The following is a 25,327-nucleotide window of genomic DNA, read 5'->3' on the forward strand; positions in this document are numbered from 1 at the left end:
GTGCTGGGGTCCCCAGGCACTGCTGTGTGGAGTAGTTACAGGGCAGGACCTGAGACAGCCGGCCGGACCCGGGCCTTCCCGACAGCCCCGGCCGAGCTGCAGGCTCACAGCAATTTGAGTGTCACATCCCCCGTGAGTTGGGGTTGGAGTTCCCAGTTTGCAGATGTGGACACTGAATCGCAGGGAGAGAAAATGACTTGGCCGAAGTTACTGAGTGAGTCAGTAGCGGCAGGGGCTGTTTCTGCTCTTTTCTCTGCTGTGACCCCAGCACCCCACACAGACCTGACAAAGCTGCAGCGGTGGGGTGGGGCAGGAAATGGCGGTGGAACAGATAACCAGCAGAGTGAGAGACTGAATAAACTAGTATCCTGAGTGCTAGACCCCTGCACTGCTCCGGAGTCCGCTCCTGCCCCCTTCCCCTGCAGGAGCCCAGCTGATGATCTTGGGGCTCAGTCCTGTGGGGCCAGGAGCAGGGGTATGTGGCTGGATTCTGGGGCATGTTGGGGTGGAGCTGCAGGCCCAGCCCCATGGAATGTCCTAGAGGAATACCAGGGAGGGGAGCCGATTCCAAAACCCCTGCCCACCCCATTGGCTGACAGGTCAGTCACCACCCCCAAGACGTGGTAGCCTAAGGAATACAGAATTCCAGATGTGGGACTGGGGGGGGGACAGCAAGTCCCCGGACCAGGTGCCAGGCCTGGGGTATTCACCTGTCAGACTGTCTGCCTCCGGTCCTGTCAGAGAGCTGAGGAACTGGGCTCAGGTCTGGAGTTGATAAGGGAGTGCCCAAGGCCACTGACAAGCAGGCTGCCCCTCAGCTTCTTGGATGAGAGAGGGGGCTGGTGGCCTGGCTTCCCAGCCATAAAGTTTTGCAGGGCATGGGGCCCCTGGTCATAGGCTGCCTCTAACCTCTTGCTCACACCCACAGCTCTTCTTACAGCTGGGCAATGGTGCTGGGAACCACTTCTGGGCAGCCAGCGTGCCCCCCAGTGAGGCTCTGCAACCCAGCAGTAGCCCTGCTGCCCGGCGGCGCCACCTGGAGGCCAAATACCTGGAGGGCAAGTACCGCCGCTACCACCCACTCTTTGGCAACCAGGAGGAACTGGACGAGGTCAGCTCATTGGGTCTCTGCATCCCCTTAAAAGCACCCCATTTTCCCTACACTGTGCCCTTTGAAGCCCCCTCCTTTCTTCCTGTCCCCACATTCCTCACTGTCACAGCCCATCTTTTCCACCAGCTCTGAGTGATGAGCTGGCCCAGACAGAAGGGCCCTACCTAAGCCACAAAGGAAGTTGGGGCAAAGCAAGGAGAAGCCAGGCCTGAACCTTGGACCAAGACCATGTCCCCAGCATCTGTCTGCCTCCCTCCCCAGCTGATTCCTCTGTCTCCGCACCCTGTCCTGCTCTTTCTGTATCCTGCCAAAAGGAGTGAACTTGATGGGGATGCTATTTCCTGTCAGGCTCATGAAAAACAGCTGGCTGCTCTGACCACCCCCCCCCCCCCATCCACACCCGACTCAAGATGAGGCCCTGTTTGGGCCCCAGACCCTGACAGGCTGGGAGCCGAGCCCCAGGCCCTGGCTGGCTCTGCCCAAGCAGGAGGTAGCCAGCTCCCAGGCAGGGAGATGCCACTTATGACCTCTGGTTGGCCTTCGGCCCCTCCCCCAAGGCAGCCCCGCCCAGGCAGGCTCAGTCCAGCTAGAAGCCCAGTGGGAGCCAGGCCTCCACCTCCCAGGAACCCCCAGGCGTCCAGCCCCCAGTCCAGCCCAGTTTGACTTGCCAGCTAGGAGGGGCGGCAACTCCCATTGGTTGGGAGGGCTGGGCAGGCGGCGAGGAATTCAAATGTGGGAGGAATTAGTTACAAAGCACCCCCCTCTGCCCTTCCACAAGGCAGAGGGAGCTTGAGATCCTCTAGAGAGCAGGCTTGGCAGCTCACAGGGTCCTGGGGGCTGCCAGCAGGGGTGAGACCTGGGTTGGTGGGACCCTGGCCTCTGCTGGGCCACCCCTGCCCACCCTCTCTCCCCTTGGCTTTTCTCTTCCTCCTCCCCTCTTCTCTGTTTTTCTTCATCCCTCTTCTTCCTTTCAGTGTGAGATGGGCCCCCAGACCTGGGTGCCTCCTTCCTCTTCCTACCTCTCCCCTCACTGCCCCCTCCCCCACTGGCCCCACTCCTGCTGGGACTGACCCTTCCTCCCTCCTCTCCCCACTCCCAGGCCCTGTGTGCTGCAGTCACCACCACAGACCTGGCTGAGACCCAAGCACTCCTGGGCTGTGGCGCTGGGGTCAACTGCTTCTCAGGGGACCCTGAGGCCCCCACACCCCTGGCTCTCGCAGAGCAGGCGGGGCAGACACTGCAGATGGAATTCCTTCGGAACAACCGGACCACGGGTGAGCAGCTGGTGGGACAGTCCTCCTTGAGGGATGGGGCCTCCCTGCTGCCGGGGTCTGGTCCTCTGCAGGGGATGCCGGCCAGGGGCCCGTGGGGCTATGTATTGTCCTGTGAGGCATGATTACGTGCCGTAGTGTGAGCCGTGGCGCTGTAAGTGCAGCTCCTCAAGGGTCCTGAAGCAACCTGTGTGATTTGGGGTGTTTGGGTTTGCATGTCCGTGTCTGGTGGTACATCTGGCTTCCCCTTCATGCGCGTGGCCCTTTGTGTCTCTGTTGCTGCATCTCTGTGTGTTTGTGTGTCCCTCCCTGACCTGCAGTGTGGGCCTTCAGCGCCGAGGGCTTTAGGGGGGTGTGTAGAGTGAGTCTGTGTTGCTGTGTGTGTGCTGGGGGTGGGTGTGGCATTTCTCTGTGTGCAGGTGACCCATGAGAGCAGCCCCGGCTGCTGAGTTTGGGTCACGTTTGGCTCCCACTCGTGGGGTGGGTGAGGAGGGAGCAGTGGGGGTGAGCTCTGCTGGTCATGGCCCAGGGCTGGCCTCTGGGGACACATTCTAGGACTGAGGGTGGAGCTCCACAGCCAGGGCTCTGGGCTCAGGGCCACGGGTGGGTGGGGCATGCTGGGCTGGAGAGAGCCCAGGTGTCCAGGGAGGCACAGGAGACCACCCAAGCTGGCCTGGGCTTTGGGATCGCTGGGAGCAAGGCTGAAGCCAGGCTGCTTCCTTAGGCTTTGCATCATCTGGGATAACCTCCCTTTGAGGATTGTTATCAAGTTTGCCCGAGGCCCCAGTCATTCTAGTGTCCTGGCTCTCTGCCTGGACAGACAGTAGGGAGAGGAGGGTGGTCCGGGCCGCACTGGGGAGTCCAGGAGATTTCCTGGTACTGGACCTGGGCCTTGGGAGCAGGGTGGAATTTGGGTATGTGGGGAGAGGTGGAGAATGGCTGCGGCAAAATCCTGGATGTGGCAGTGAGAGCCCGAGGGTGCGAGTCAGGGGAACTGGGCCTGGAGACTCAAATGCAAGCTTGGGTGCCCAGCCTAGGTGGGGTGAGGGAGGAGCCCTTGGAGGCAAGCATGACCAACCATTCTCCCCTGCTTCCCAAAAGAGGTGCCTCGGCTGGATTTGATGAAGCCCCTGGAAAAGCACTACTCAATTGTCCTGCCAACTGTGAGCCACAGCGGCTTCCTCTACAAAACCGCCTCTGCTGGCAAGCTGCTGCAGGACCGCCGTGCCCGGGAAGGTGGGTGCCTGGGAAGGTGGCATTCTGGCATGGCGGCAGGGCCGGAGAAGCCAGGGCTGGCCAGGTTGGTGGACTCACAAGGGCTCCATGTACACTCTGGCTATCACCCTGGAGGGCTTCCTGGATATGGTCTCTGGTACACAGTTGGTACATAATAAATGGGATGGTCAGGATGTGTGTGGGGCACAGTACTGCCTGTTTCCTTTAGGCTAAGAAGTCTTTATTGAGCACCTACTGGGTATGGGCCCTGTGCTGGGTGGGCATCTGGTAATTGGAGCCGGTAGATGCTGGGACAATTGAGGACTAAGCTTAAAGCACCACCCCTCTCTTAATCTCCACCTCCCATTTGCTCCTCAGCTTTGAGTAATTCCAGTCCTTAATCCCACAAGGGCCTCCTGTCACTGCCCCACCCCATTGCCTCCTGACCCCACCCCCTCACTCACTCCACTCTAGCCTTGCAGCCTCCTTGCTGTTTCTCAGTTTTGCATACTCACTCCCACCAGGCTTTGCATCGCTGTGCCCTCTGCCCAGATGCTTTTCCCCAAATACCTGCATGGTTAATCTCTTGCTTCAGTTGGGTCTCTGTTTGAAAGGTCACTCCTTAGAGACTTTATCCCCAACCATTTAATCCGAAATAGCACTCCCTACTCACCCTCCTTTTACCCTCCTTTCATGCCCTTTATCTAACATTATTCTGTTTGCAGGTCTGTTATTGATTCTCTGAGCCTGCTGAAACATACGCTCCTCTTGGTCCCCATGTTCTAGGCCCCCAGAGCCTAGAACAGTGCCTAGCACGCAGTGGCCCTGGTCAGATGTCTGCAGGGTAAAGTGTGCCTGAGGCGGGGCTGGTTCTCCTTGATGGAGCCCTGCCTGGGGGGCTGGTTCTGGGACAGCCACCCTCAGATGGCGATGCCATGTTTTCGTAGACAGGATGGGGAGGCAGCATCTGCTGTGGGGACACTGCTTCTCTCAGCATTCCCGGATGAGGCCCTCTGATTCCAGAGAGCTTTCTTTGGAGCTCTGCGGTGCATCACCTCACTGCCCCGGGGGCACTGTCCAAGTCTACCTCTCTCTGGCTGATGATGTCATTTATGTAACTTCCTGAGATATCCTTTTTGTCCTGGGTACCCAAAAGCCCTGAGCCAATGCAAAGCTCAGTGTTATGAGCTAAATGCATCTGAATGGCCTTGGCATTCTGTTCTTTTCTCCTGCCTTTGCCAGCCCAGATTCCTATTTCTGTTCCTTATGGAATCTTATTAAACTCCTTAGGGCCATTGTAAGAGATGGAGGTTTCTTATTTTTATTTTGTATTTCTTTTCAGTATTTTTTAAAAGATTTTATTATTTATTTTTAGAGAGAAGGGAAGGGAAGGAATAAGAAATATCGATGTGTGGTTGTCTCTCTTGCACCCCTCACTGGAGACATGGCCTGCAGCCCAGCCATGTGCCCTGACTGGGAATCAAACCTGCAACCCTTTGGTTCACAGGCCCACACTCAGTCCACTGAGCTGCACCAGCCAGGGCTCTTTCTAGTATTTTTGTATTGTATTTTTTTTCATTACCATTTAGCCCCCTTATACCTCCCTCCCCCCTACAATCACCACTCTGTTGTCCATGTCCATGAGTCCTTTTTCCTTTTTTGCTCAATCCCGCCACTCCCTCCCCACCCCGCAGCTGTCATCCTGCTCTCCATCTGTGAGTCTGTCCTGATATTCCTTGTTAGTTCAGTTTGTTCATTAGATTCCACATAGGAGTGAAAGTATATGGTATTTGTCTTTCTCTGACTGGCTTATTTCATTTAGCATAATGTTCTCCAGGTCCTCCTATACTGTAGCAAAGGGTAAAATTTTCTTTTTTACAGCTGAGTAGCATTCCATTGTGTAAATGTCCCATAGTTATTTTTATGCACTCATCTGCTGACGGACACTTGGGCTGCTTCCATATCTTGGTGACTGTAAATAACACTGCAATGAACGTAGGGGTGCTTATGTTCTTTCAAATTAGTGTTTGGGGTTTCTTCGGATATATTCCCGGAAGTGGGATTGCTGGGTCAAAAGGCAGTTCCATTTTTAATTTTTTGAGGTAACTCCATACTGCTTTCCACAGTGGCTGCACCAGTCTGCATTCCTGCCAATAATGCAAAAGCGTTCTTCCCCTTTGTCCACATCCTCGCCAGCACTTGTTGTTTGTTGATTTATTGATAATAGTTATTCTCACTGGTGTGAGATGATCTCTCATTGTGGTTTTAATTTGCATTTCTCTAATGATTAGTGATGTTGAGCAACTTTTCATATGTCTATTGGATACCTGTGTGTCCTCTTTGGAGAAGTGTCTATTCAAGAGGCAGAGTTTAACACAGTGGGTGCTTCTGGCAAAGGAGGATGGGGTGTAGGAGGGGGAGAGATGCATAGAAAGCTTCCTATGGCTTTTTAAAATTGATTTTTAGAGAAACAGGAAAAGAGAGAGAAACATTGATGTATTGTTCCACTCATTTCTGCATTCATTGGTTGATACTTTTTTAAAATTATATTTTATTGATTATGCTTTTACAGTTGTTCCAGTTTTTCCCTGTTACCCCCCTCCACCCAGCACCCTCCATCCCCTCAGGCAATTCCCCCATCATTGTTCATGTCCATGGGTCATGCGAATAAGTTCTTTGGCTGCTCCATTTCCTGTACTGTACTTCACATCCCCATGGCTATTCTGTAACTACCTCTTTGTACTTCTTATTCCCCTCACCTCTTCACCCATTCCCCCAGTCCCCCTCCCATCTGGCAACCATCAAAGCTTTCCTATCCATGATTCTGTCTTGTTCTTTTTGTTTGCTTAGTTTTTTTTTTTTTTAGATTCAATTGTTGCGAGATAATGTATTTATTGCCATTTTATTGTTCATAGTTTTGATCATCTTTTTCTCGAATAAGTCCCTTTCACATTTCATATAATAATGGTTTGGTGATGATGAAGTCCTTTAGTTTTTTCTTGTCTGGGAAGCTCTTTATCTGCCCTTTGGTTCTAAATGATATCTTTGCCCTGGCTGGTGTAGGTCAGTGGATTGAGCACCAGCCTGCAAACCAAAAGGTCGCTGGTTTGATTCCCAGTCAGGGCACATGCTTGGGTTGTGGGCCAGGTCCCTGGTGTGGGGCACATGAGAAGCAACCACATACTGATGTTTCTCTCTCTCTCTTCCTCCCTCCCATCCCCTCTGTCTAAAAAGAAATAAATAAAATCTTTAAAAAAATAAATGTCTTTGCTCAGTAGAGTAGTCTTGGCTGTAGGTCCCTGCTTTCCATGACTTTGAATATTTCCTGCCAGTCCCTTCTATCCTGCAGTTTATTTTGGGAAATCGGCTGACAATCTTATGGGAACTCCTTTGTAGGTAACTAACTTTTGCTGTTTTTAAGATTCTTTCTTTAACTTTAACCTTTGGCATTTTAATTGTGATATATCTTGATGTGGGCTTGTTTGCATCCATCTTGTTGGGACTCTGTGTGCTTCCTGGACTTGCCTATCTCCTTCACCAAATTAGGGATGTTTTCTTTCATTTTTTCAAAAAGTTTTCCAATTTCTTGCTCTTTCTCTTCTTCTGGCACCCCTATGATGTGAATGTTGGAAAGCTAGAAGTTGTCCCAGAGGTTGCTTATAATATCCTTGCTTTTTGGATTCTTTTTTCTTCTTGTTCTGATTGGTTGTTTTTTGCTTCCTTGTGTTCTGTATCATTGATTTGATTCTCGACTTCATCCACTCTACTGTAGTTCTCCCTATAAATTGTTCTTTATTTCAATTAGCATATTCTTTGTTTCAGACTAGATCTTTTTTATGCTGTTGAGGTTCTTACTAAGTTCCTTGAGCATCCTTATAACCAGTGTTTTGAACTGTGCAGGTTGCTTATAGACAGACTGATAGATTGCTTATGTCCATTTTGTTTAGTTCTTTTTATGGAGATTTGATCTGTTCTTTCACTTGGGCCATGTTTCTTTGTCTCATCATTTTGGCAGCCTCCCTGTGTTTGTTTCTATGTATTAGGTAGAGCTGCTCAGACTCCATGCCTTGGTAGTGTGTCCTAATGTAGCAGGTGTCCTATAGAGTCCAGTGGCACAGCCTCCCCTATCACCCAAGTTGGGTACTCGAGGTGTGCTCTTTGTGTGGCTGAGTACTCCCTTCTCTTGTTGTTGAGGCTTGATTGCTGTTGGCAAATCAATGGGAGGGATTTACCTAGGTCAGGCAGCTGCAAGGACTGGCTGCGACCACTGACCACCAACCTCCACCCTCTGTGGAGGATCAGCTGTGCAGGGGCAGCGTGGTGGTGCTCGGACATGATCTGTAGCTGTCCACTGGATGTGCAGGCCTGGGTTTCTCAGGTGGTATATGCCAAGGTCAGCCCTTACCTGTGGTCTGCCTGGGGCCACCCTGCCTGAGCTATAAAGCCATCTGAAATGGCCGCTACTTGTGCCGGGTTTGGAGATTCCCAGGCAAAGCCAAGCTGTGAATCTAGCCTGGCTGCTGCTAGTGCTGGGCCTGGGGCCTCTTAGCAAGAGGCACAGGGGCTTGGGGCTCACTGATGCTAGCTGTTGCTTTTTTCATAGTATTTAGGAAGTTGTGAAGCATGAACCAAGACTAACCATTCGTATGGAAAAGCCATGGTTAACAGTTTGGGTGGACCTGTAAGTTGGGTGGAACAGAGTCCTGGGGGACCTCCAGGGTGAGGCAAACAGTGTGAGCCAGGTTGATGGAGTCTCACATTTGGTACCAGCCTGCCAGCTCTGTGGCTCTGTGGGGTGAAGGTCCAGAAAAGGGACAATGGCCTTTGCCTGCCTTTCTGTCTGAGAGAAACCTGTCCCCCAGCTTTTGCCTTAATGCCAGACACTTCGGTTCATCTCTGTATGCCACTGTTGCCTTTTAGGACCTGTTACCCAGTGCTGGAGCTCAGAGGGAATAAATCTGAGTTAGTCTGTGTGGGGGGTCTTAGAGAAGAATGATTTGGGATTCCAGCAGTTTCTTCCACTGACTCAGGCCCTTCAGCCAGAAGTTGTGGGGACTTATCTTCCTGGCACTGGAACCCTTGGCTGGGGGGCCTGGTGTGGGGCTGCGACTCTTCGGTCCTAAGAGATCCCTCTTGAATTGTTATTTACCACATGTGGACGTGGAGCCAGCCCGTTCTACATCTCTGCCCCCCTTACCGGTCTGAGTGAATGTGGATGTGGTTTCTTTAATTCCGTAGTTGTCAGACTTTCATTCAACTTGATTTCTGGTGGTTCTGAGTGATAGAGTGATGGTTGCTGTATAATTTAGTTGTAATTTTTATGTGGTTGTGTGAGGAGACAAGTTGTCATCTTGCCTCCTCTGCCACCGTCTTAACTGGAAGTCCTCGGACTACTCTCATTGGCTGATTCTCGTATGTGCCCTGACTGGGGATCCAACCTGGAACTTTGGTGTATCAGGATGATGCTCCAACCAGCGGAGCTACTCAGCCAGGGTTCTAATTGCCTTGGACAGGGCTTGAAGGATAAAAGGTGTGGGGAGGGAATAGGATGAGCAAAAGCAGGGAGGTTGAGCATGTGGCCAGGAGTGGTCAAAGAGGAGCTGGAGAGGTGGGAACAGATAGACCCGGCAGGACCTTGAATACCAGGCTGAGGGGCATGGACTTTGTCCTGAGGACAAGGAGGGTGGGTAATGGAAGGGTTTGGAGCAGAGGAAGGACAGAATCGGGTTCTGCTAGATCACTTTTGAATCTTGGAAGAAGCAAAGCTGCGCGAGACCGGTGACGAGGCCGCTGCAGTGGTCCAGGGGAGAGGCGTGGGCTGGATGGGCTGGCGGGGCTGCAGGGAGGAGGGTGGAACGGGGTGGGCGCTTGTGAGTTGGAATGAAGAGCACGTGGATCAGGTGGGTGTGGGAGCCCAGGGAGGACGCAGAGGTGGATTTCAGGTGAGGGTGGGTGGCTCCATCATGGTTCCCCTGACCACCTTCTCCCCAGAGTTCAGCCGACGCTGGTGTGTCCTTAGCGACGGGGTCCTGAGCTACTATGAGAATGAACGGGCAGTGACCCCCAACGGGGAGATTCGGGCCAGCGAGATTGTGTGCCTGGCAGTGCCCCCTCCTGACTTCCATGGGTGAGCACCCCTGGGCACAGTCACAGACTATTATTGCTGTAAGGTCCAACCCTTCTTCCCCTGCCCCCATTGGGAAGACAGGGAAACAGGCCTAGAGAGGGGCGGGACCTTCCCAGGGTCACACAGCAAGGGAGGGCTCTTCAGGGGCTGAGCCAGTATCCTGAGGGTCTAGCCCAGGGCTTTCCCACCAACTCTTAGGGGGCCACATGAGGGTGCTCACAAGGAGAGTCATGGGTGGCGGGACAGAGAACACCAGGGATGTGGAGGGCAGGGCTGGATGGGGAGGGCCTGAACCCTGGCCTGTGTATCTGCAGCTTTGAGCACACCTTTGAGGTGTACACAGAGGGAGAGCGACTATACCTATTTGGACTGGAGAGTGCGGATCTGGCTCGTGAGTGGGTCAAGTGCATTGCTAAGGTGGGCCTGGGTTAGCAGGAGGGTATGGAGGGAGTCCTACAGGGCGTGTGGTGGGACTTCCTGGTGGATCCCATGTATCCCTGCTCCCTCAGGATGGAGGGCAGTCGACACAGTGCTGGCTCTCAGGCCAAGGGCCTCCCATCATCCACAGCACTCCGGGGGGAGGTCAGGAGCCCTGTCTCAACTATGTGAGCCTTGCACTCCGTAGGTGCTCAATACATGTTTGATAACGAGTGACAAGCATCTTAGGATGAACGGAACTGCTCTCAGGGGGAGTGATCTCCTTGTCCTGGAGGAAGGAGGCAAGGAGCCTGCAGAGGAGCGCTCTGGCCTAGGGACTGGAGCCCGGTGCCCTCTGGGGTCCCCTGCGCTGAGGGTCTGTGACTCTTTCATCATTCCCTTGTTCATCGATCAGTCGTCTGTGCAGCTCCTGACAGTCGCTCCTCAGAGCCCTGTGGACCCAGATGGATCAGTCTTGGCCCTGGCTCTTCAATAGCTGCCATGCTGACGGGGCAGACACATGGGGTCCGGATAGCAGTGACATATAATCAGCACTACAACAGAGAGGGAGGATGCTTTGGAACCTTGGGGGTGTAGAGAAGGGGAGAAGGGACATCCCTCTCTGGCATGTGGGAAGGTTTCCCAGAGAAGGGAACACCTGAGTGGGTATGATGTGGGGCATGATATACTCAAGTTCATTCACTCTGCTGGGTTCTACCCTGAAGAGGAGAGGAGGCAGCTGTGTGGGCAGTGGGCACCCACCCACAAGCCAAGGACAGAGGTGTCCAGGCTGGCAATGCTGATGGCTGATGCAATCTCTGGCCTCCCCCACCAGGCGTTCGTGCCTCCCCTGGCCGAGGATCTGCTGGCCCGGGATTTTGAGCGGCTGGGGCGCCTACCTTACAAAGCTGGTTTGAGCCTACAGCGGCCCCAGGAGGGCTGGTTCTCCCTCACGGGCTCTGAGCTCCGTGCCATCTTCCCAGAGGGAACTTGTGAGGAGCCACTGCAGCTGCGGAAACTGCAGGAGCTTTGTGCGTGCACCCAGACCTGGGCCCTGACCGTATCCTGGGCTCCCATGTCCCCAGCCCCTCCCTGGAGGTCTGAATACTACCCTGGCCTGGTCAGAAGTAGCCAACCTGCCCTCTCATGTCCTGCCCTGCCTTTGGTGGGTGGGTTCAGGGGTGTGTGTTCAGAGAGACTCAGGAGGGAGCAGGTTGAGGATCATGAACAAGGCCTGGGAGTCACTTCTTTCTACCGGCTCCTCCACAGCCATCCAAGGGGACGGTGAGAACCAGGTGCTGGTGCTGGTGGAGCGCAGGAGGTGAGCCGTGGCCTCCCTGAGGGGCTCTGAGAAGCCTGCGGCAGTCAGACTAGCCTGGGATGGGCAGGGCAGCGGTAGACCCTCAAGTGACTGACTATCCCGGGCCCAGGACACTGTATATCCAGGGAGAGCGGCGGCTGGACTTCACAGGCTGGCTGGGAGCCATCCAGAAAGCAGCGGCCAGCTCTGGGGATACACTGTCGGAGCAGCAGCTGGGGGACTCGGACATCCCAGTGATTGTGTACCGCTGTGTGGACTACATCACGCAGTGCGGTGAGCCCCCGTGACACAGGCTCTGGTGCGCCCGGGGTGACATTCATCTCCTCCCCTAGAGGCCAAGCCTGGCCTCCCAGGATCCTTGTGAAAGGGGCTGCGAGGCCCCGCCCCATGACCAATGCCATAGGCCCCTCAGTTCTGCCACGCCCCCAGCTCAGCCCCGCCCCTCTCCAGGCCTGACTTCCGAGGGGATCTACCGCAAGTGTGGACAGACTTCTAAGACACAGAGGCTGTTGGAGAGCCTGCGTCAGGATGCGCGTTCTGTGCGACTCAAGGAGGGCGAGCAGCATGTGGACGACGTCTCCTCCGCACTCAAACGCTTCCTGCGAGACCTGCCTGACGGGCTCTTCACTCGAGCCCAGCGCCTGTCTTGGCTGGAGGCCTCAGGTGGGCCCTGCATCGTGTCTAGCCTGAGATCCAGGGCAGTGCCCTGACTTGGCCATTCCCGTCTCAGCACTCTGGCCCCTTCCCATTGTGCACTTGAGCTAAACATGCCCCAGTGGACAGGCTCCGGTCCTGTCCCTCCTTCCTGTTTCTCCTTCCTGTTGCCACCCCATACATAGCCGGCAACTCTTGAGTGCCTGGTAGGATTTGACCTGCAGGGATCAGGGAGTACTGTTCCCTAGGGTGTCGGGCGGAACAGCCAGAGGGTTGGGATGGAGGGGTGGATGGGCAGACCTGACCTGATCTGTTTCCCCCCACCCAGAGATTGAGGATGAGGAAGAGAAGGTCTCCAGGTACCAAGAGCTCCTGGCACGTCTGCCCCCAGTCAACCGGGCCACAGTAAAGGCCCTTATCAGCCACTTGTACTGGTGAGGAGTGGTCCTATTGAGAGGCTCTGGGGGGAGGAGGTAGAGAAGATTCTTCTACGCCCAGCCCTGCTGCCTGCCTCCCCTGGGAAGCAGGTGGGCCTGGGGACTGAGTGCTGACTTATGATGTGCCCTAGTCCTGGGCGTTGTGTCTGACAACTTACCTTCTGCACCTGGGAGAGGAGGGAGGGTTTCGGTTAGGGGCCAGGGACCTTGGCCAGGTCTCCCAGTTCTCTGGCCCTACTCTTTCCAAGGACCCAAGACATGGCCACAAAGATTGTCCCCATTTCCCCTTAATTAGCAGTCTGCTCCGACCAGAACCTTTCGTGGGCTCACTCCAGCCTCGGACCTGTCAGGAACCGGGAGGATGAGGTGGGGAAGTTCTGGGCTGGACTCCTTACTCAAAGACTCCGTCCTTCTCTGTCCAGCGTCCAGTGCTTCTCAGACACAAACCAGATGAACACACACAACCTGGCCATTGTGTTCGGGCCCACGCTCTTCCAGACCGACGGGCAGGACTACAAGGCCGGCCGTGTGGTGGAAGACCTCATCAGCCACTATGTGGTGGTGTTCAGCGTGCGTCCTTCGCCAGTGGGAGGTGGAGGGCAGGGCTGAGCGTCCTGGGCGGCAGTGACCGTCTGTCTCTGTCCTTCCCCCTCCCCAGGTAGACGAGGAGGAGCTGAGGAAGCAGCGAGAGGAGATCACTGCCATTGTGAAGATGCGTGTGGCTGGCACTGCCAGTGGGACCCAGGTGAAGGACAGGGCCTAGGGTGGGGACCTCGGGCCATCCACCTGCACCCAGTTCCCAGGCATCCAGCCCTCTCTCCTTACAGCATGCCGGTGACTTCATCTGCACAGTGTACCTGGAGGAGAAGAAGGCAGAGGCTGAGCAGCATATCAAGGTGGGGGCTGGGGAACAGAGCGTCCGTCCCAAAGGGAGCCTGGTTGGGGCCCGGCATCCGGGCAGCACTTGGCCTGTCCCTTCTCTGTCTCCCCACACATCTCGTCAGGACCACTCAGAGACACAGCCCTGCACCCCAAGACTCCAGAGGGCCCTGGGAGGGGTGGGCTCAGCCCCTGGATCACACCACAGGGTGGTGGGGGCAGGGGACAGGGGAGGCTGACCTCCTTGGTCATTGCAGATCCCGGCATCCATGACAGCCGAGGAGCTCACCCTGGAGATCCTGGACCGCAGGAGCGTGAGCGTCAGGGAGAAGGACTATTGGACCTGCTTTGAGGTCAATGAGCGGGAGGAGACAGGTGGGTGCTCACCGGCTTCAGTGCAAGACAGTGTGTCCAGGCTGACCCCCTCCCTACCCTGAAGGGTGGGGACAGTGGCGGTGAAGGGGGCTGTGGATGACGAATGCTGCTGTCGCCCCGGGAGGTCAGCAGTGGCGCTAACAGTGTCCCGCCGGTGCCTGAGGTCGCGGCTGTAGTGCTGCTGGCTGGAGAGACAGCAGAGGGGGCAGATGGTGTCAGCCACGAGGATGTTTTCCCAGGTGTGAGGGGCAGTGATGTTGCTGGCAAGGGCAGTGACCCTGAATTTGGTAGTGGAACTGCAGGCGACCCTGTTGGCGGTGAAGGGGGTAGAGGGCGGTGACGGCCGTGCCAGAGGGGTGGCCGGGCTGCTGGTGCAGGGAGGGGTAGCTGGGATGGCATCGTGAAGGGGCCGTGATGGTAAAGGGAGCCGGGATAAAGGCATTTTAGGGTTGCCTTGTCGGCAGTGAAGCGGGGGTCTCTCTTCCTGTGCTGTGGTGCTTGAGGAGGGCCAGGCCCTGGGCTGCGGAGGCAGGCGGCAGCCCCTCCCCTCCTGGGGTCAGTGTGGTGCAGAGTAGACGCTCCAATCCTGCGACCACGTCGGGAAGTGCACGGCCACGGCTGTGTCGGCTGCTGGGCAGACAAGGGCCACCCCGGAACTTCGAGTCTCCGGCTCTGGGGTCCCTGCACTAGGCTGTGAAGGAAGGAAAGAGGTTACTTGGTGAAGAGGGGGTGGCAAGTGCTTCCAGGCGGTGGGAACAGCATGGGCAAAGGCCCCGTGATGGCCGGAGGCAGCGCCCTTTCAGCGAGCTGGATGTCGGGGCGGTGTGCGGGTGGTGGCACCCAGTGGGGCTGGGACGCAGGGGCAGAGGCGGCCACCTGGGGCCTGGGCCTCGGCAACAGTGTGAGGCCAGGGGAGGGTTAGTGATGGGGAGTTGGAAAAGATGGCCCCTTGCTGCTAGGTGGAGAGAGATGGGAAGAGGGGGCTGAGAGCACAGGCAGGGGGCAGCTTTGAAGGCCACAGTGGTCGTCAGAGGAGAAGAGGCAACATGGTCGGGGGCCGCGCTGGAGACGGACAGCATTACAGAGATTCGACCTGTGGAGGGGGCTGCGAGGGAGCAGGTGGTGTTGGGGGGGTGGGTGGGGCTGGTGGGGAGTGCCGAGTGCCCTCCTGAGGACAACAGGAAAGCTCGCTGGCTTGCAGTTGGACGCCCTGGGTCGGAGCAGCATTGGCTCCGGCAGGACGCGTGGTGCCTGAGGCTCGGGCATGGGAAGGCGCTCACAGTGCCACATGCAGTGGTGCCGGTGGGTGGCGAGAGTGGGCGGTGGGTGTCCCTGTGCCGGCTTCTGCTGGCAGGTGTGGCCCTGGTGACGGGGTGTGACCTCCCCCCAGAGCGCCCCCTGCACTTTGCGGAGAAGGTGCTGCCCATCCTGCACGGGCTGGGCACAGACAGCTACCTGGTGGTGAAGAAACACCCATCCATGGAGGCCATGCTGCTGTACCTAGGTAGGTGCTGTGCCGGGGTGGGTGCTGTGCTGGGCTGGGTGCTGTGCTGGGCCGGGTGCTGTGCCAGGGCAGGTGGTGCCTGCAGGGCCGGGCAGGCTGGGGGTCCCTCCATTCAGAGCTGGGGTGGAACCTGGTGGGGTCGGGGAAGAGCAGCTCAGGCGGTGGGTGCCAGATGGGCAGGCTCCTTCGGAGGCCAGGGCAGGATGGGGACTTTCCTCCATCTTGGACCCTACCCTGGGGGTCAGGCCCCTGGTAAGGGGTTGGCGTAGTCCATGCCCACTCCAGTTCCCCCCCAGCCAGCCACGTGGGCGACACCAAGCACGGCATGATGAAGTTCCGGGAGGACCGCAGCCTCCTGGGCCTGGGCCTGCCCTCGGGGGGCTTCCACGATCGCTACTTCATCCTCAACAGCAGCTACCTGCGGCTGTACAAGGAGATCCGGGTACGTGGCGCCGCTGGGCCCTGCCTCGCGACGGGCACCTGTGCCTGAGTGCACACAGACACCCACGCACGGATGCTCCCTTGGGTGTGCGGTGGGGGGCATCCCTGTGGGGGGTCTTGGGCCAACACGGCAGTGGGCAGAGTTGAAGACGCCCAGGGATGTGCACGCTGTGGCCAGGGTGGCCGCCCTGCTCTGCTCTGTAGTCCCGGTAGGTGCTGGCACCTAGGTGCCATCACACCAGGCTCGTGCCTGCCCACCTGTGCCTGTGCCTTACGGCACGCGCAAGAACATGCTGCATGGTGACAGCCCACGCTGTGGCCCACGTGTGTCTTTCTGTTCTCGGGCCATACCCCTCTTGGCCCACTCCAGGCTCCATCCTGGCAACCATTCCCCAGCATCCTTTGCACACACATCCACATCCTGCCACGCCCCATACCACACGCCGTCCTGGCCCTGGACCCGGGCCTCCTTCTTCTGTAACCCTGATCCTCTATCAAACAGAGCCAGAGGACATGGAACGGGGTCCCTGAGACCGTGAGTAGCTGTGGGCCAACTGCCAGCTGCCTTACACCGCCTGGGGGCCAAGGGAGCCTGGTGGGAATGTAGGGACACAGCCAGAGCTCCTGGCCTCTCCAGGCGTGGCTCCCTGCCCCCTTGCCTGTCAGCACTGGCCCCACCCTGGGGCTTGTGGCCTAGGCTCCTGCCCTTCATCCCCAAGCCTGTCCCCAAGTTCCTTTTCCCAAGGTGGGAGCCCCCATCAATATGATGCTCTAGAATTTTCCGAAGGACTCAGTTTGGTGGCTGTGGGGCCAGTAATGGAGGCTCCTAGGTTTGAATTAGAGTACCGATCCTCATCTCCTGTTGCCCCTGGCCACTTCTTTTTAACCCTGGAGAGAATTCCAGGATTGTCAGAATGTCCTTTCCACTGTCCTGATCTTAAAATGCCAGCGTGGGGCTGCAGAGGCTTTAGTCTCCAAGCCTGTCCGCCTCCCTGGCCAGCTCTTGTTTGCATACCCTGGGAGAGGAGAGCTGGTCCACTCCTCCCATGCGGCTGTGCTCAGCCTGCAGGGGTCCTTCTGCCCAGGAGAAGGTCCCCACTCAGATTCAGCCGAAAATATGACACCCCTGTGGGTCCCAGCTGTGCCTCAGGGGTGACAGGACATAGATGCCCTGTGGAGACAGACGGCAGAAATGTGTTCCCAAGCCCAGAAGACCAGCCTGAGCTCCCACCCCCACCCCCACCAGTGTCTCCAGCCCTTCCTGCCCTTTTGTCTCCTGAGAACAACTGGACAGGCCTGGCTGCCGTGGGGGAAGCAGAGCAGATAGAATAGACCCTGCCTCCCTCTCTTTGCACATCATACTTCCATTAATGCATCCTGGGCCTCTGCTGACCCTTCTGGGGAATGCCTCCTCTTCCATCCTTGCCTCCTTCTGTGATCACACCCTTCCTTCTGAGTCTGTCCACCCCTCCAATCAGTCCCCCTGGGTCCTGGGGTATTATTTCCCTGGCCCCCTCCCTTTAGGGGCACTAGCCCCTTGGAGCTAACCAAGCCCATGAGTGTGGACAGGGGGCGGGAGGATGGCTAAGGCACCTGGGGAAGCAACAGCTGACCCCTAGGCATGGGGGAGAGAAGGCAGGAGAGCTACAAAAAGGAAAGACGGAACGTTTGTCCAGCCAGGCTTGGGGAACCACCCTGAGCCTACTGGGACTTGCAGTCTCACTGCCGCCCTAGGAGGAGGGGTGCTGTTCCCGTTGCACAGGCTAGAGAGCAGGCTTTGGGTGACGCGCCTGAGGCCGCCTCCAGGTCAGGCTGGGTTTCAGACCCAGATTTGTGAGCATCAAAGCTTGAGCTTTTTATTCCTTGAAGTATAGGAAGGAAGGACTCCGCAGCGGGGGGCTGACAAGTGCAGGGTGAGTGGTGCCCGCCCCACTGGCAGCCAGCCCCTCAGGCCTGACAGAAGCCCCAGGACGGGGTGTTTGGCTGCCGAGGTGCTGGTAGTTTTGGTATTTGCTGGTGTATGGAGCAACAGGACAGAACAATTTAGACAATCCTCAGTATTCAGGATATGTGAACCCTCGCTTTGTCCTGGGAGTCTCGCATCCTTAAAGACCCTTAGGCACCTGGGAAAGACACATTCTAGAAAGATCTTGGTTCTAGCAGATGTCTTTGATCATCAAAGGGTGAACTTCCTTCTCTGCTAATGACCTCAGACCTCAGAGATGCTGAAAACATGAGCTGGTTGGTTAGAAAAGAACTCCTTGGGGACCAGAGAAGATTACACTGATTAAGGCTCCCCTTACCCCCGCCCAGACCCCCTCAGCCTTCCCGTCTCAGCCGTGCATGTGCCACGCGTGTGCCATGCACACGGGAGCTGGAGGACGCAGAGGCCTGGGGTTGTTTTTCAGATTCTCGAGGAGCCACAGCCCGGGTTGAATTCCTCAGTTCCCACAGTTCTCTCCACTCCCGACTGGAACCGTCATTCCTGCCACACCCACGGGCCTGTTGCTCTCACTCTTTATCGGCTTTACTCCTTGCCTCCACTTCGCTTCCCCTGGCACGCACAGCCTGAGCCTGAAGCCCAAGTTCCATCCCCTCCCCTGGTGCCTCCGAACCCTCTCCTCTGCCGTGCCCGTGGCCTGGGGCTGCAGCCAGTTCCCTCCACAGCCCGTCTCAGTCTCACCGTGCCGCTGCCTGCTTTCTTCGAACGTGCAGTCTGAGTTTTTCAGCTCTCAGCCTCACTTCCCTGCCAGCCTGCGCCCAGGTTTCTTCCTCATCTCAGTCTCCCCACACCTGTTCCTCCCGCATCTGCAGCCCTGATACCCCTCTCCCCACCCAGTTTCCTCCTTGCCTACAACCTGGTTTGCTCCAGGTCCTCTTGGGCACATGACCATCATCAGGTCAGCTGCCATGTGCAGGATACATAGGGTGTCACTGTCAGTGCCTTGGTCATTAGGGGGGATTGGGGCAACAGCAGGGTGCAGTCCCCATGGGTTCCTAGGCAACCCATCCTTTCCTGGCCTCACAGGGAGCCCGCCAGTTCCCGAAATTCTCCACCATCCCTGCCCTCCCCTAGTTCCCTCTTTCTGTCCTTGCTGAGGAGCCATGCCTGGGGGCGCCAGGAGCAATGGTAGGGAACATAGTGGAGATGGCTCAACCGTTGACCCCCAGTTCTGGTTGTAAGTGAGTCCCCCTACCCTGCCATTCACCCCAGCACCACTGCTGGCTCTGGGGTGCCTGGTGGGGGCAGGGCTTCAAGCAGGTGGCTTCCAGAGCAGGAAGAAGGCTCATTAGCTTGACCTCCAACCAACCTCTTCCTTGGTGGGGGGTCATTGCCCCCGCGCCCCTGCCTCTGAGCCAGCCTGCGCCTTCCAAGCCCAGACCCATGTGCAGAGGCGGGGCCAGAGGTGAGCATGTCAGCCATCTGGTGCCCCTCCCCAGTACATTGGTCTCTCGCTTCCTGACCTAGACCTTCGGGAAGTTCTTCCTTTGGTCTACCGAAGAGCTGTTCCGCTTCAGCTTGAGTCATTAGCCTTCCCCTCATGGAACCAAAGAGCTAGTGACTGCTGGCCCCACAGCTTTCTGTTCGCACAGTCAACCCTGGAGCCTCCGCGGGGCAGGGAGCGGGAGAGGGGTAAATAACCTGAGACAGGCGCCAGCAACCAGCCAAAGCTCCCAGATGTCACCCTGGTGCAGTTTGGTGCCAGACTTCTGCCTCCGGGACTGGGACGCACGGCCGCCTCGGGGACTGAGGGTTGACTGTCTGGTGCTGCTGCAGGGGGAGAGGCCTGGGGGCTTTACTGGGCCGGAGTGTGGACGGGGAGGGCTTGGTCTGGGAGGTTTCCTGGTGCTGGGATGCAAAAAGGGCCGAGGGAGGCCGGAGGGAGGCAGGTGCCTAGTCGGAAAAGCGCCCTAAGCCCATCCTGACTGGGCGATGTGCCTTCTCCCTCTGACCTCTTTGGCCCCCAGAGTCACCGCCCAGAGAAGGAGTGGCCCGTGAAGAGCCTCAAAGTGTACCTGGGAGTGAAGAAGAAGCTCCGGCCGCCCACCTGGTGAGCTGGACCTGGGGCCTACGGGGACAGCTGGGGGAAGGCTCGCCCTGGGGGCTTTGACCTTGACGGGTTGATTCCGTCATTCTGAAGGTGTGGTCTCCCCGGCCAGCAGCACCAGGGGCACCTGGAAACACAGGAGAAACTCAGCTTCCCGGGTACCACCCAGACCTGCGGACTTGTGGGTCCAGGGGTGGGGCCGGCCGTCTGTGCCGGAATGAGGCATTCAGGGAACTGGGATGCTTGCTGCCGTCTGGGGACCACTGGCCTGGATTCAAACCCTGTTGCTGTCTCTGGCACCTTCCTGTGCCTCACTTCCCATGTCTGTAGAGTGGGGGAAATAATGGCATAGTTGTTTCAAAGGGTGGTTTTATGTGTGTAAAAAAGTTGAGAAGTGATACATAGCCATTATTATTGTTATAAGTTTAAGGAGCCACCAGGCTTGGTGTTCCAACTTTCTCCTCTCAGCTGCGGGCTGTGCGTGGTTTTATCTGAGAGACCGAGGCAGGCCTGGGATGGGGTGGGGTGGGGTGGGGAGTGGGGGAGCCCTGGGTCTGGGGGGGCTGTGAGGGAGGTAGGGGCTGTGAGAGGAGAGGCAGTGGCCCTGGGCTCTGGCCCCAGCTCTGCCCCATGCTTCCCGGCTCTGTCCCGGGGGCCTGGGCTGTGAGGCCTCCAGGGTCTGTCCAGTGACCCATCACCCCTCCTCTGCAGCTGGGGCTTAACTGTGGTGCACGAGACAGAGAAGCACGAGAAGCAGCAGTGGTGAGCCAGGGCCCCATCTTGAGACCCCAGGCCAGGGAGAGATGGTAGCCCATCCCCCTTGAGTGCCCCCCCCCCCCCCCCCCCCCCCCGTCTGGATCTGTAGTCTGCCCCGAGACCCTGGGCTGGGGAGCCTGGCAGGGTGTTCCCTGCGTAGCCAGGGCCCTGGCGACATCCAGACCCGAACCTCGCCCTGCAGGTACCTCTGCTGTGAGACGCAGATGGAGCTCCGGGAGTGGTTCGCCACCTTCCTCTTCGTGCAGGTACCTGGTGCAGAGCACGGGGGTGGGGTGTGGGCGGGTCCCAGGAGGCACTGCTTGTGAGGAAAGGGGTGTTTGCTGCTTCCCTGTTCAGGCTACCAGTTGCTTCAAGGAAATTTTGAGTTGCTTTTAATTCATTTTGTTTGCTTTTTTACTCCTCAAACCCTTCCCTATGCCCACTCTGGTCCATCCCAGAGCCAGGCGTGCTAGAAACAAAGGGTGCAGACCCCTGCCTTTGGTTGGGTGCATGGGGAGGGCACTGGGGAGAGGGTGTTGCGGGGGATGGGGGAATGTTCAAGCAAAGGTAGGGGGTGGGCTGGCTTCTGACAAAGGGGACAGTTCACGCAGAGGTGTGGCAAGAGAGCTGCCGGTTGTCCAGTGGGCCACAAAGGGAGAAGCCAGGCTCTGGACAGGGAGTCAGGAGGAAAATCTCAAAGACCCCTGAAGGCCATGCTGGGGAAGCAGAACTCGATCTTGGCGGCAGTTTTAAGGGAGAGTGTTAATCAAGAGAGAGTGGTGTGCAGGTTTGGGTTTGTGGGTGCATGCTGGGTGTGGCGAGCGGGGAGGACGGACGTCTGGGCGGTGCGTGGACATGAGGAGGCCAGTGAGGGGGCCGCCCGGGGGCTTGGAGCAGGGGCAGAAGGGTGGACTTAAAACGGAGGTTTTTATGCGAGAGCTCAGAATTGTTTAGGGAGAAGGGAGGCAGAAGTGTGCCAGGCCTGGGCTGAGCCCTCTCGGCAGTCAGGGTCTGCAGGGAAACAGAGGAGCTTCAGCAGTTTTCTCGGCTCCGGTGGGAGGGGCAGGCTGCTTCTCCGTGCTGCCTTCCTGGAGCGCGGCGTGTCTGGGGCGGGGGGGGGGGGGGGGGGGGGGGGGGTGTTGGACAGTTGTTGGGTAACACAACTGGCTGGGTTGCCAGGAATGCAGTCATTTCTCTTAACAGCTGCTTCTCATATCGCCGAGATCAAAGCTGAGGGTGTCACCTCGGATCACAGCCGGACTCATTTCTGGGAAGAGAGGGTGGGTCTGGAGCCCCGTGTCTGGGCTGAAGCTGAGCCCAGGTCCTGATGTCCCTCTCCCTCCCTCCCCTCGCCAGCACGATGGCCTGGTGTGGCCCTCGGAGCCCTCACGCGTGTCCCGGGCAGTGCCTGAGGTCCGGCTGGGCAGCGTGTCGCTGATCCCCCTCCGCGGCACCGAGAACGAAATGCGCCGGAGCGTGGCTGCTTTTGCTGCGGACCCCCTTTCTGTGAGTGGCCCTCCGTCCCTGTGGGCAGGGGGCTGGGGGCTGGGCTGGAGCCCGCCTTTCACCCGACCCACCTACTCAGTCTTCGCTTCTCCGAATGCTCTTGGGCCCTTTCCTGTGTCCCCAGAGGAGCCCTGACAGGCCCCTTTGGTTCACATGGTCACGGGAGTCCCCTGTCCGCGCGGCGCCTATCAGCCCGCACAAAGTGCTTACAAAGTCTGGGCTTCTGTGTCTCCCTACAGCTCCTCAGAAACGCGTGAGTGCAGCAGCCGGCCCCTGGCTCTGGGATTCTGCTGCCTGGAAGCTTTCGTGTTCAGACACCCTCATGCCCTGCATGCCTGCCGTGAGCCCGCAGGGGCACATGAGGAAGTGGCACCCCACATTCCACATCCAGACTGCAGCGAGGGGTTCTCCGGCTGGGGAGTGGGGGCAGCAGGGTCTGCCTGAGGAGGAACCCTTCACCTGCTCTGTCCAGGTGTCAGCCCCCTGGCTTGGTCTGCCCCCCACCAGGGCCACCCACCCTGAGTTTGAGAGATTGGAGAGATGGGCACCAGTCAGGAACTCTGGGGGAACACCATCCTTTCAGAGGCTCAAGGCTCTGGGGCCCCCGCTGGAAGGGAGCACACGCCCTTGCCACAAACCCCAGAACAGCAGAAAGCCGATGCTCTAAAGGAACACTCAGCGGGGGTGGGAGGAAGCTCCTGGTAGTTTTCTCCAGGCCAGCAGTGGGCTTCGGGGACTTCAGCCCACCTTCTGGTCTGGGCTGACTGGGAGGGCCCAGGTTGCCTGGTGCCCCTTCCCCACTTTGGGGACCTTTTTTTGATAATATAAATATATCTGTATATTTTATTCTATGGTGCTGTGAGGCCTGTGATTGGTTGGGGGTTTCCGGTGTGGGGAGAGGTCCGGAGGCCCAGAGGCGGGTGCTGCTGCCCTGAAGCCCGGGACCCCCAGGACCGCTCTCCTGCCCCAGGCCCCGAGCTGCTCAGCCGCTCTCCCCTGCCCCAGGCGGAGCCGCAGCCTGACTCCACGCCGTCCCCTCTGTGTTCCAGTGCGGCTGGGTGGGGAGTACCGGTCCTGACCCCGACCAGCACAGACCCCCATCTGGACTGAGCCCCCTGTTCCTGAGCAGGAGCCTGAGTGCGGCCAGTCAGTGACTCGGGGCAGCCCCTCACCTCCTCTGAGACACAAGGTCACAGGGTCACAGGAGCGTTGTTACATTAGGAAGAAGAGCATCGGGTTACTCTTGGCCCTCCTGCCGGCCCCTCCAGAGGTGGGCCCTGCCTCCCACTGGGAAGCTGCCCTCACTGGGCACCGCCGGGTCATTTCCTCCGAGAAGACAAGGCCCTGGCAAATGGAGACATTCAGAGATGGATTTGGGACTCCCTGGGAAGATGCCAGACACCACATTCCTGCCTCTGCCTGGTCTCATTACCGGCCTCTCTCCAGGGGCCCAGCGAGCAGACAGGCTGACCTCCCAGCCTCAGTCTCAGCCAGTGGGGCTGGGCAAAGAGATGGAAGATGGGTCACATGACTTCTGACTCATGTGATTCAGCTCTGTAGGGAGGCCTGGGTGCAGATCCTGGGAACCTGGGATCCAGGTTCCTTGTTCCTTGCGAAGGGGAGGTGGACACCAGGAGACTGGAACTGGTCCCCTGGCCAGTTCACAGGCTGGGCCTAAGCCCCTTGAGTCTCTGACTCTTGTCCTGTCCTAGGCCAGGTGACGTTGCACCTACAGGCAGGGCAGATCTTTGTCCAGATGTTCAGGGGCTGGGATTCTTCCCTGGATCTGACCTTGGACTGAGGCTCAGAGAGAAGGTGGTTGAGACTGGGGTCCACCCCTCTGCTAAATTGCCAATGTCCCTGCCCTGGCTGAGGGGCTGGCTGCAGTGACTTCATTGAGCCACCAGGGGGCAGCCACAGTTCAATGCTGGGTCTCAGAACAGGTTCTAAGGGGCTTCAGTGTGGTCATCCTGGCTCAGGTCTTGCTCTTTCCCACTGTGGGGTGGGACCTGTCCCTCTCTTTGACCCCAAGATGATATTCTGAGAAGCACCACAGTGCAGGGAGGTGCTTCGGACTCCTGGGATCTAGAAGCCCCCACTGTGGGTCAGTGCCTGTGCTCTATGCACTGTCTCCTCCTGGCAGAGGAGGAAAGTAAGGCCCAGGGAAGGGAGGCGACTTGCCCAAGGTCACACAGCTCTCCTGAACCTGGGCTGAGGTCCATTCCCACTGCCCCACTTTGGGGTGGTCTCCCACCTGCTCATTCCAGCTCCTCATCTTACTCCAACTCTGCTCGCTCTCATCAGTGGCCCCACTTGTTCTCTGGGGAAAGGGATCTAAACTGTCAGGACTTTCAGGTGCTTTTGCTTGACATCAGGAGCTTTTAGGGCCTGGACTTGAGTGAATTATGGCAATGACAGCAGTGTTGGCCGGATTTGGGCAAGAGGCTCTGCTGGCCTTTGCCGTGAGGATTCCTAGAGATGGGGCCTCTTGAGAAGTTGGCTCACATGTTGTGTGAGGTTGGGTGGAGGGATGGGGAATGGCTGAGGAGCCCAGAGCTGGACCTGCTGAGGTGTAGGGAGCAGCTCTGGGAGAGGTGGGGGGCTTCCTGTAAGAGAAGGTGCCGCTGAGCTGGCCTTGAAGATTGGGGCATGTGCAGCAGTGGGACTTGGAGCAGGTGTGGGGTAGGGTGTTTGGGAGGAGGACTGGCCTTCAAGGGTCGGCTCAAGTCTGGGCTTAATTGCAAGGGACCATGGGGAGCCCTGGGCGAGAAAGCTGTGGTGAGTCAGGGCACTGTGGATGGAAAGGAGGCTGGGATGGGTAGGATGGCTGTCTCTCTTTCATCTCCTTGCTCAACCAGCCCATTCTGCAAAGCGGCCATCAAGGGCGCCTGGGCCTCAGGAGTCCGCTGGGCTCTGCAGGAAATCTGGGGCAGGAGAGGAGAAGATGGACCCTTCTCCCTCCTCTCTTCCCCCTGAGCCAGATTGGAAGGGGTCTTCTTTCCTGCCCCCATGCTCTGATAGCCCCCAAGCCTCCTGTCCACAGCTGACTGTTTCCGAGAAGTGGGTGGGGATGCCGATGCTGTCACCCACAAGCTGTGGAGATGTGGCTGGTTCCCAAGGTTTCTGGTCCTCCGTGTTCTCGTCTGTGCTGTGGAAACATTGATACAGGGACATGCCTTGCTGTATTGCGCTTTGTTTTACTGTGCTTCACGGAGGTGCTTTTTGCAAGTTGTAGGCAAGACCCTCCACCAGCAAAGATTATGG

At 57.7% G+C, this 25,327-nt stretch overlaps 1 protein-coding gene across 4 annotated transcripts in view; it reads left to right on the top strand.

The window, feature by feature from the left end:
- The window catches only part of ARAP1 (ArfGAP with RhoGAP domain, ankyrin repeat and PH domain 1), a 67,060-nt gene extending 44,146 nt beyond the window's left edge, over positions 1–22,914 (top strand). For 3 of the 4 annotated variants that reach the window (XM_028515346.2, XM_036028856.1, XM_036028855.1), the window contains exons 14-35: positions 929–1,111; positions 2,211–2,385; positions 3,484–3,618; positions 9,589–9,724; positions 10,039–10,141; positions 10,977–11,172; positions 11,411–11,462; positions 11,572–11,735; positions 11,913–12,125; positions 12,445–12,550; positions 12,976–13,123; positions 13,212–13,298; positions 13,381–13,449; positions 13,690–13,807; positions 15,198–15,311; positions 15,608–15,753; positions 16,255–16,287; positions 19,722–19,804; positions 20,513–20,563; positions 20,760–20,823; positions 21,914–22,063; positions 22,303–22,914. In XM_028515346.2, coding sequence (XP_028371147.1) covers positions 929–1,111; positions 2,211–2,385; positions 3,484–3,618; positions 9,589–9,724; positions 10,039–10,141; positions 10,977–11,172; positions 11,411–11,462; positions 11,572–11,735; positions 11,913–12,125; positions 12,445–12,550; positions 12,976–13,123; positions 13,212–13,298; positions 13,381–13,449; positions 13,690–13,807; positions 15,198–15,311; positions 15,608–15,753; positions 16,255–16,287; positions 19,722–19,804; positions 20,513–20,563; positions 20,760–20,823; positions 21,914–22,063; positions 22,303–22,320 — 2,544 coding nt within the window. In that variant the 3' untranslated portion in view covers positions 22,321–22,914. The remainder of the gene's footprint in view (positions 1–928; positions 1,112–2,210; positions 2,386–3,483; positions 3,619–9,588; positions 9,725–10,038; positions 10,142–10,976; positions 11,173–11,410; positions 11,463–11,571; positions 11,736–11,912; positions 12,126–12,444; positions 12,551–12,975; positions 13,124–13,211; positions 13,299–13,380; positions 13,450–13,689; positions 13,808–15,197; positions 15,312–15,607; positions 15,754–16,254; positions 16,288–19,721; positions 19,805–20,512; positions 20,564–20,759; positions 20,824–21,913; positions 22,064–22,302) is intronic. The other variant, XM_036028857.1, reaches the window with a different exon arrangement.
- The last annotated feature ends 2,413 nt before the right edge of the window (positions 22,915–25,327 follow it).

Source organism: Phyllostomus discolor, chromosome 6 (genome assembly GCF_004126475.2).
Source record: "Phyllostomus discolor isolate MPI-MPIP mPhyDis1 chromosome 6, mPhyDis1.pri.v3, whole genome shotgun sequence".
Classification (NCBI taxonomy): Eukaryota; Metazoa; Chordata; class Mammalia; order Chiroptera; family Phyllostomidae; genus Phyllostomus; species Phyllostomus discolor.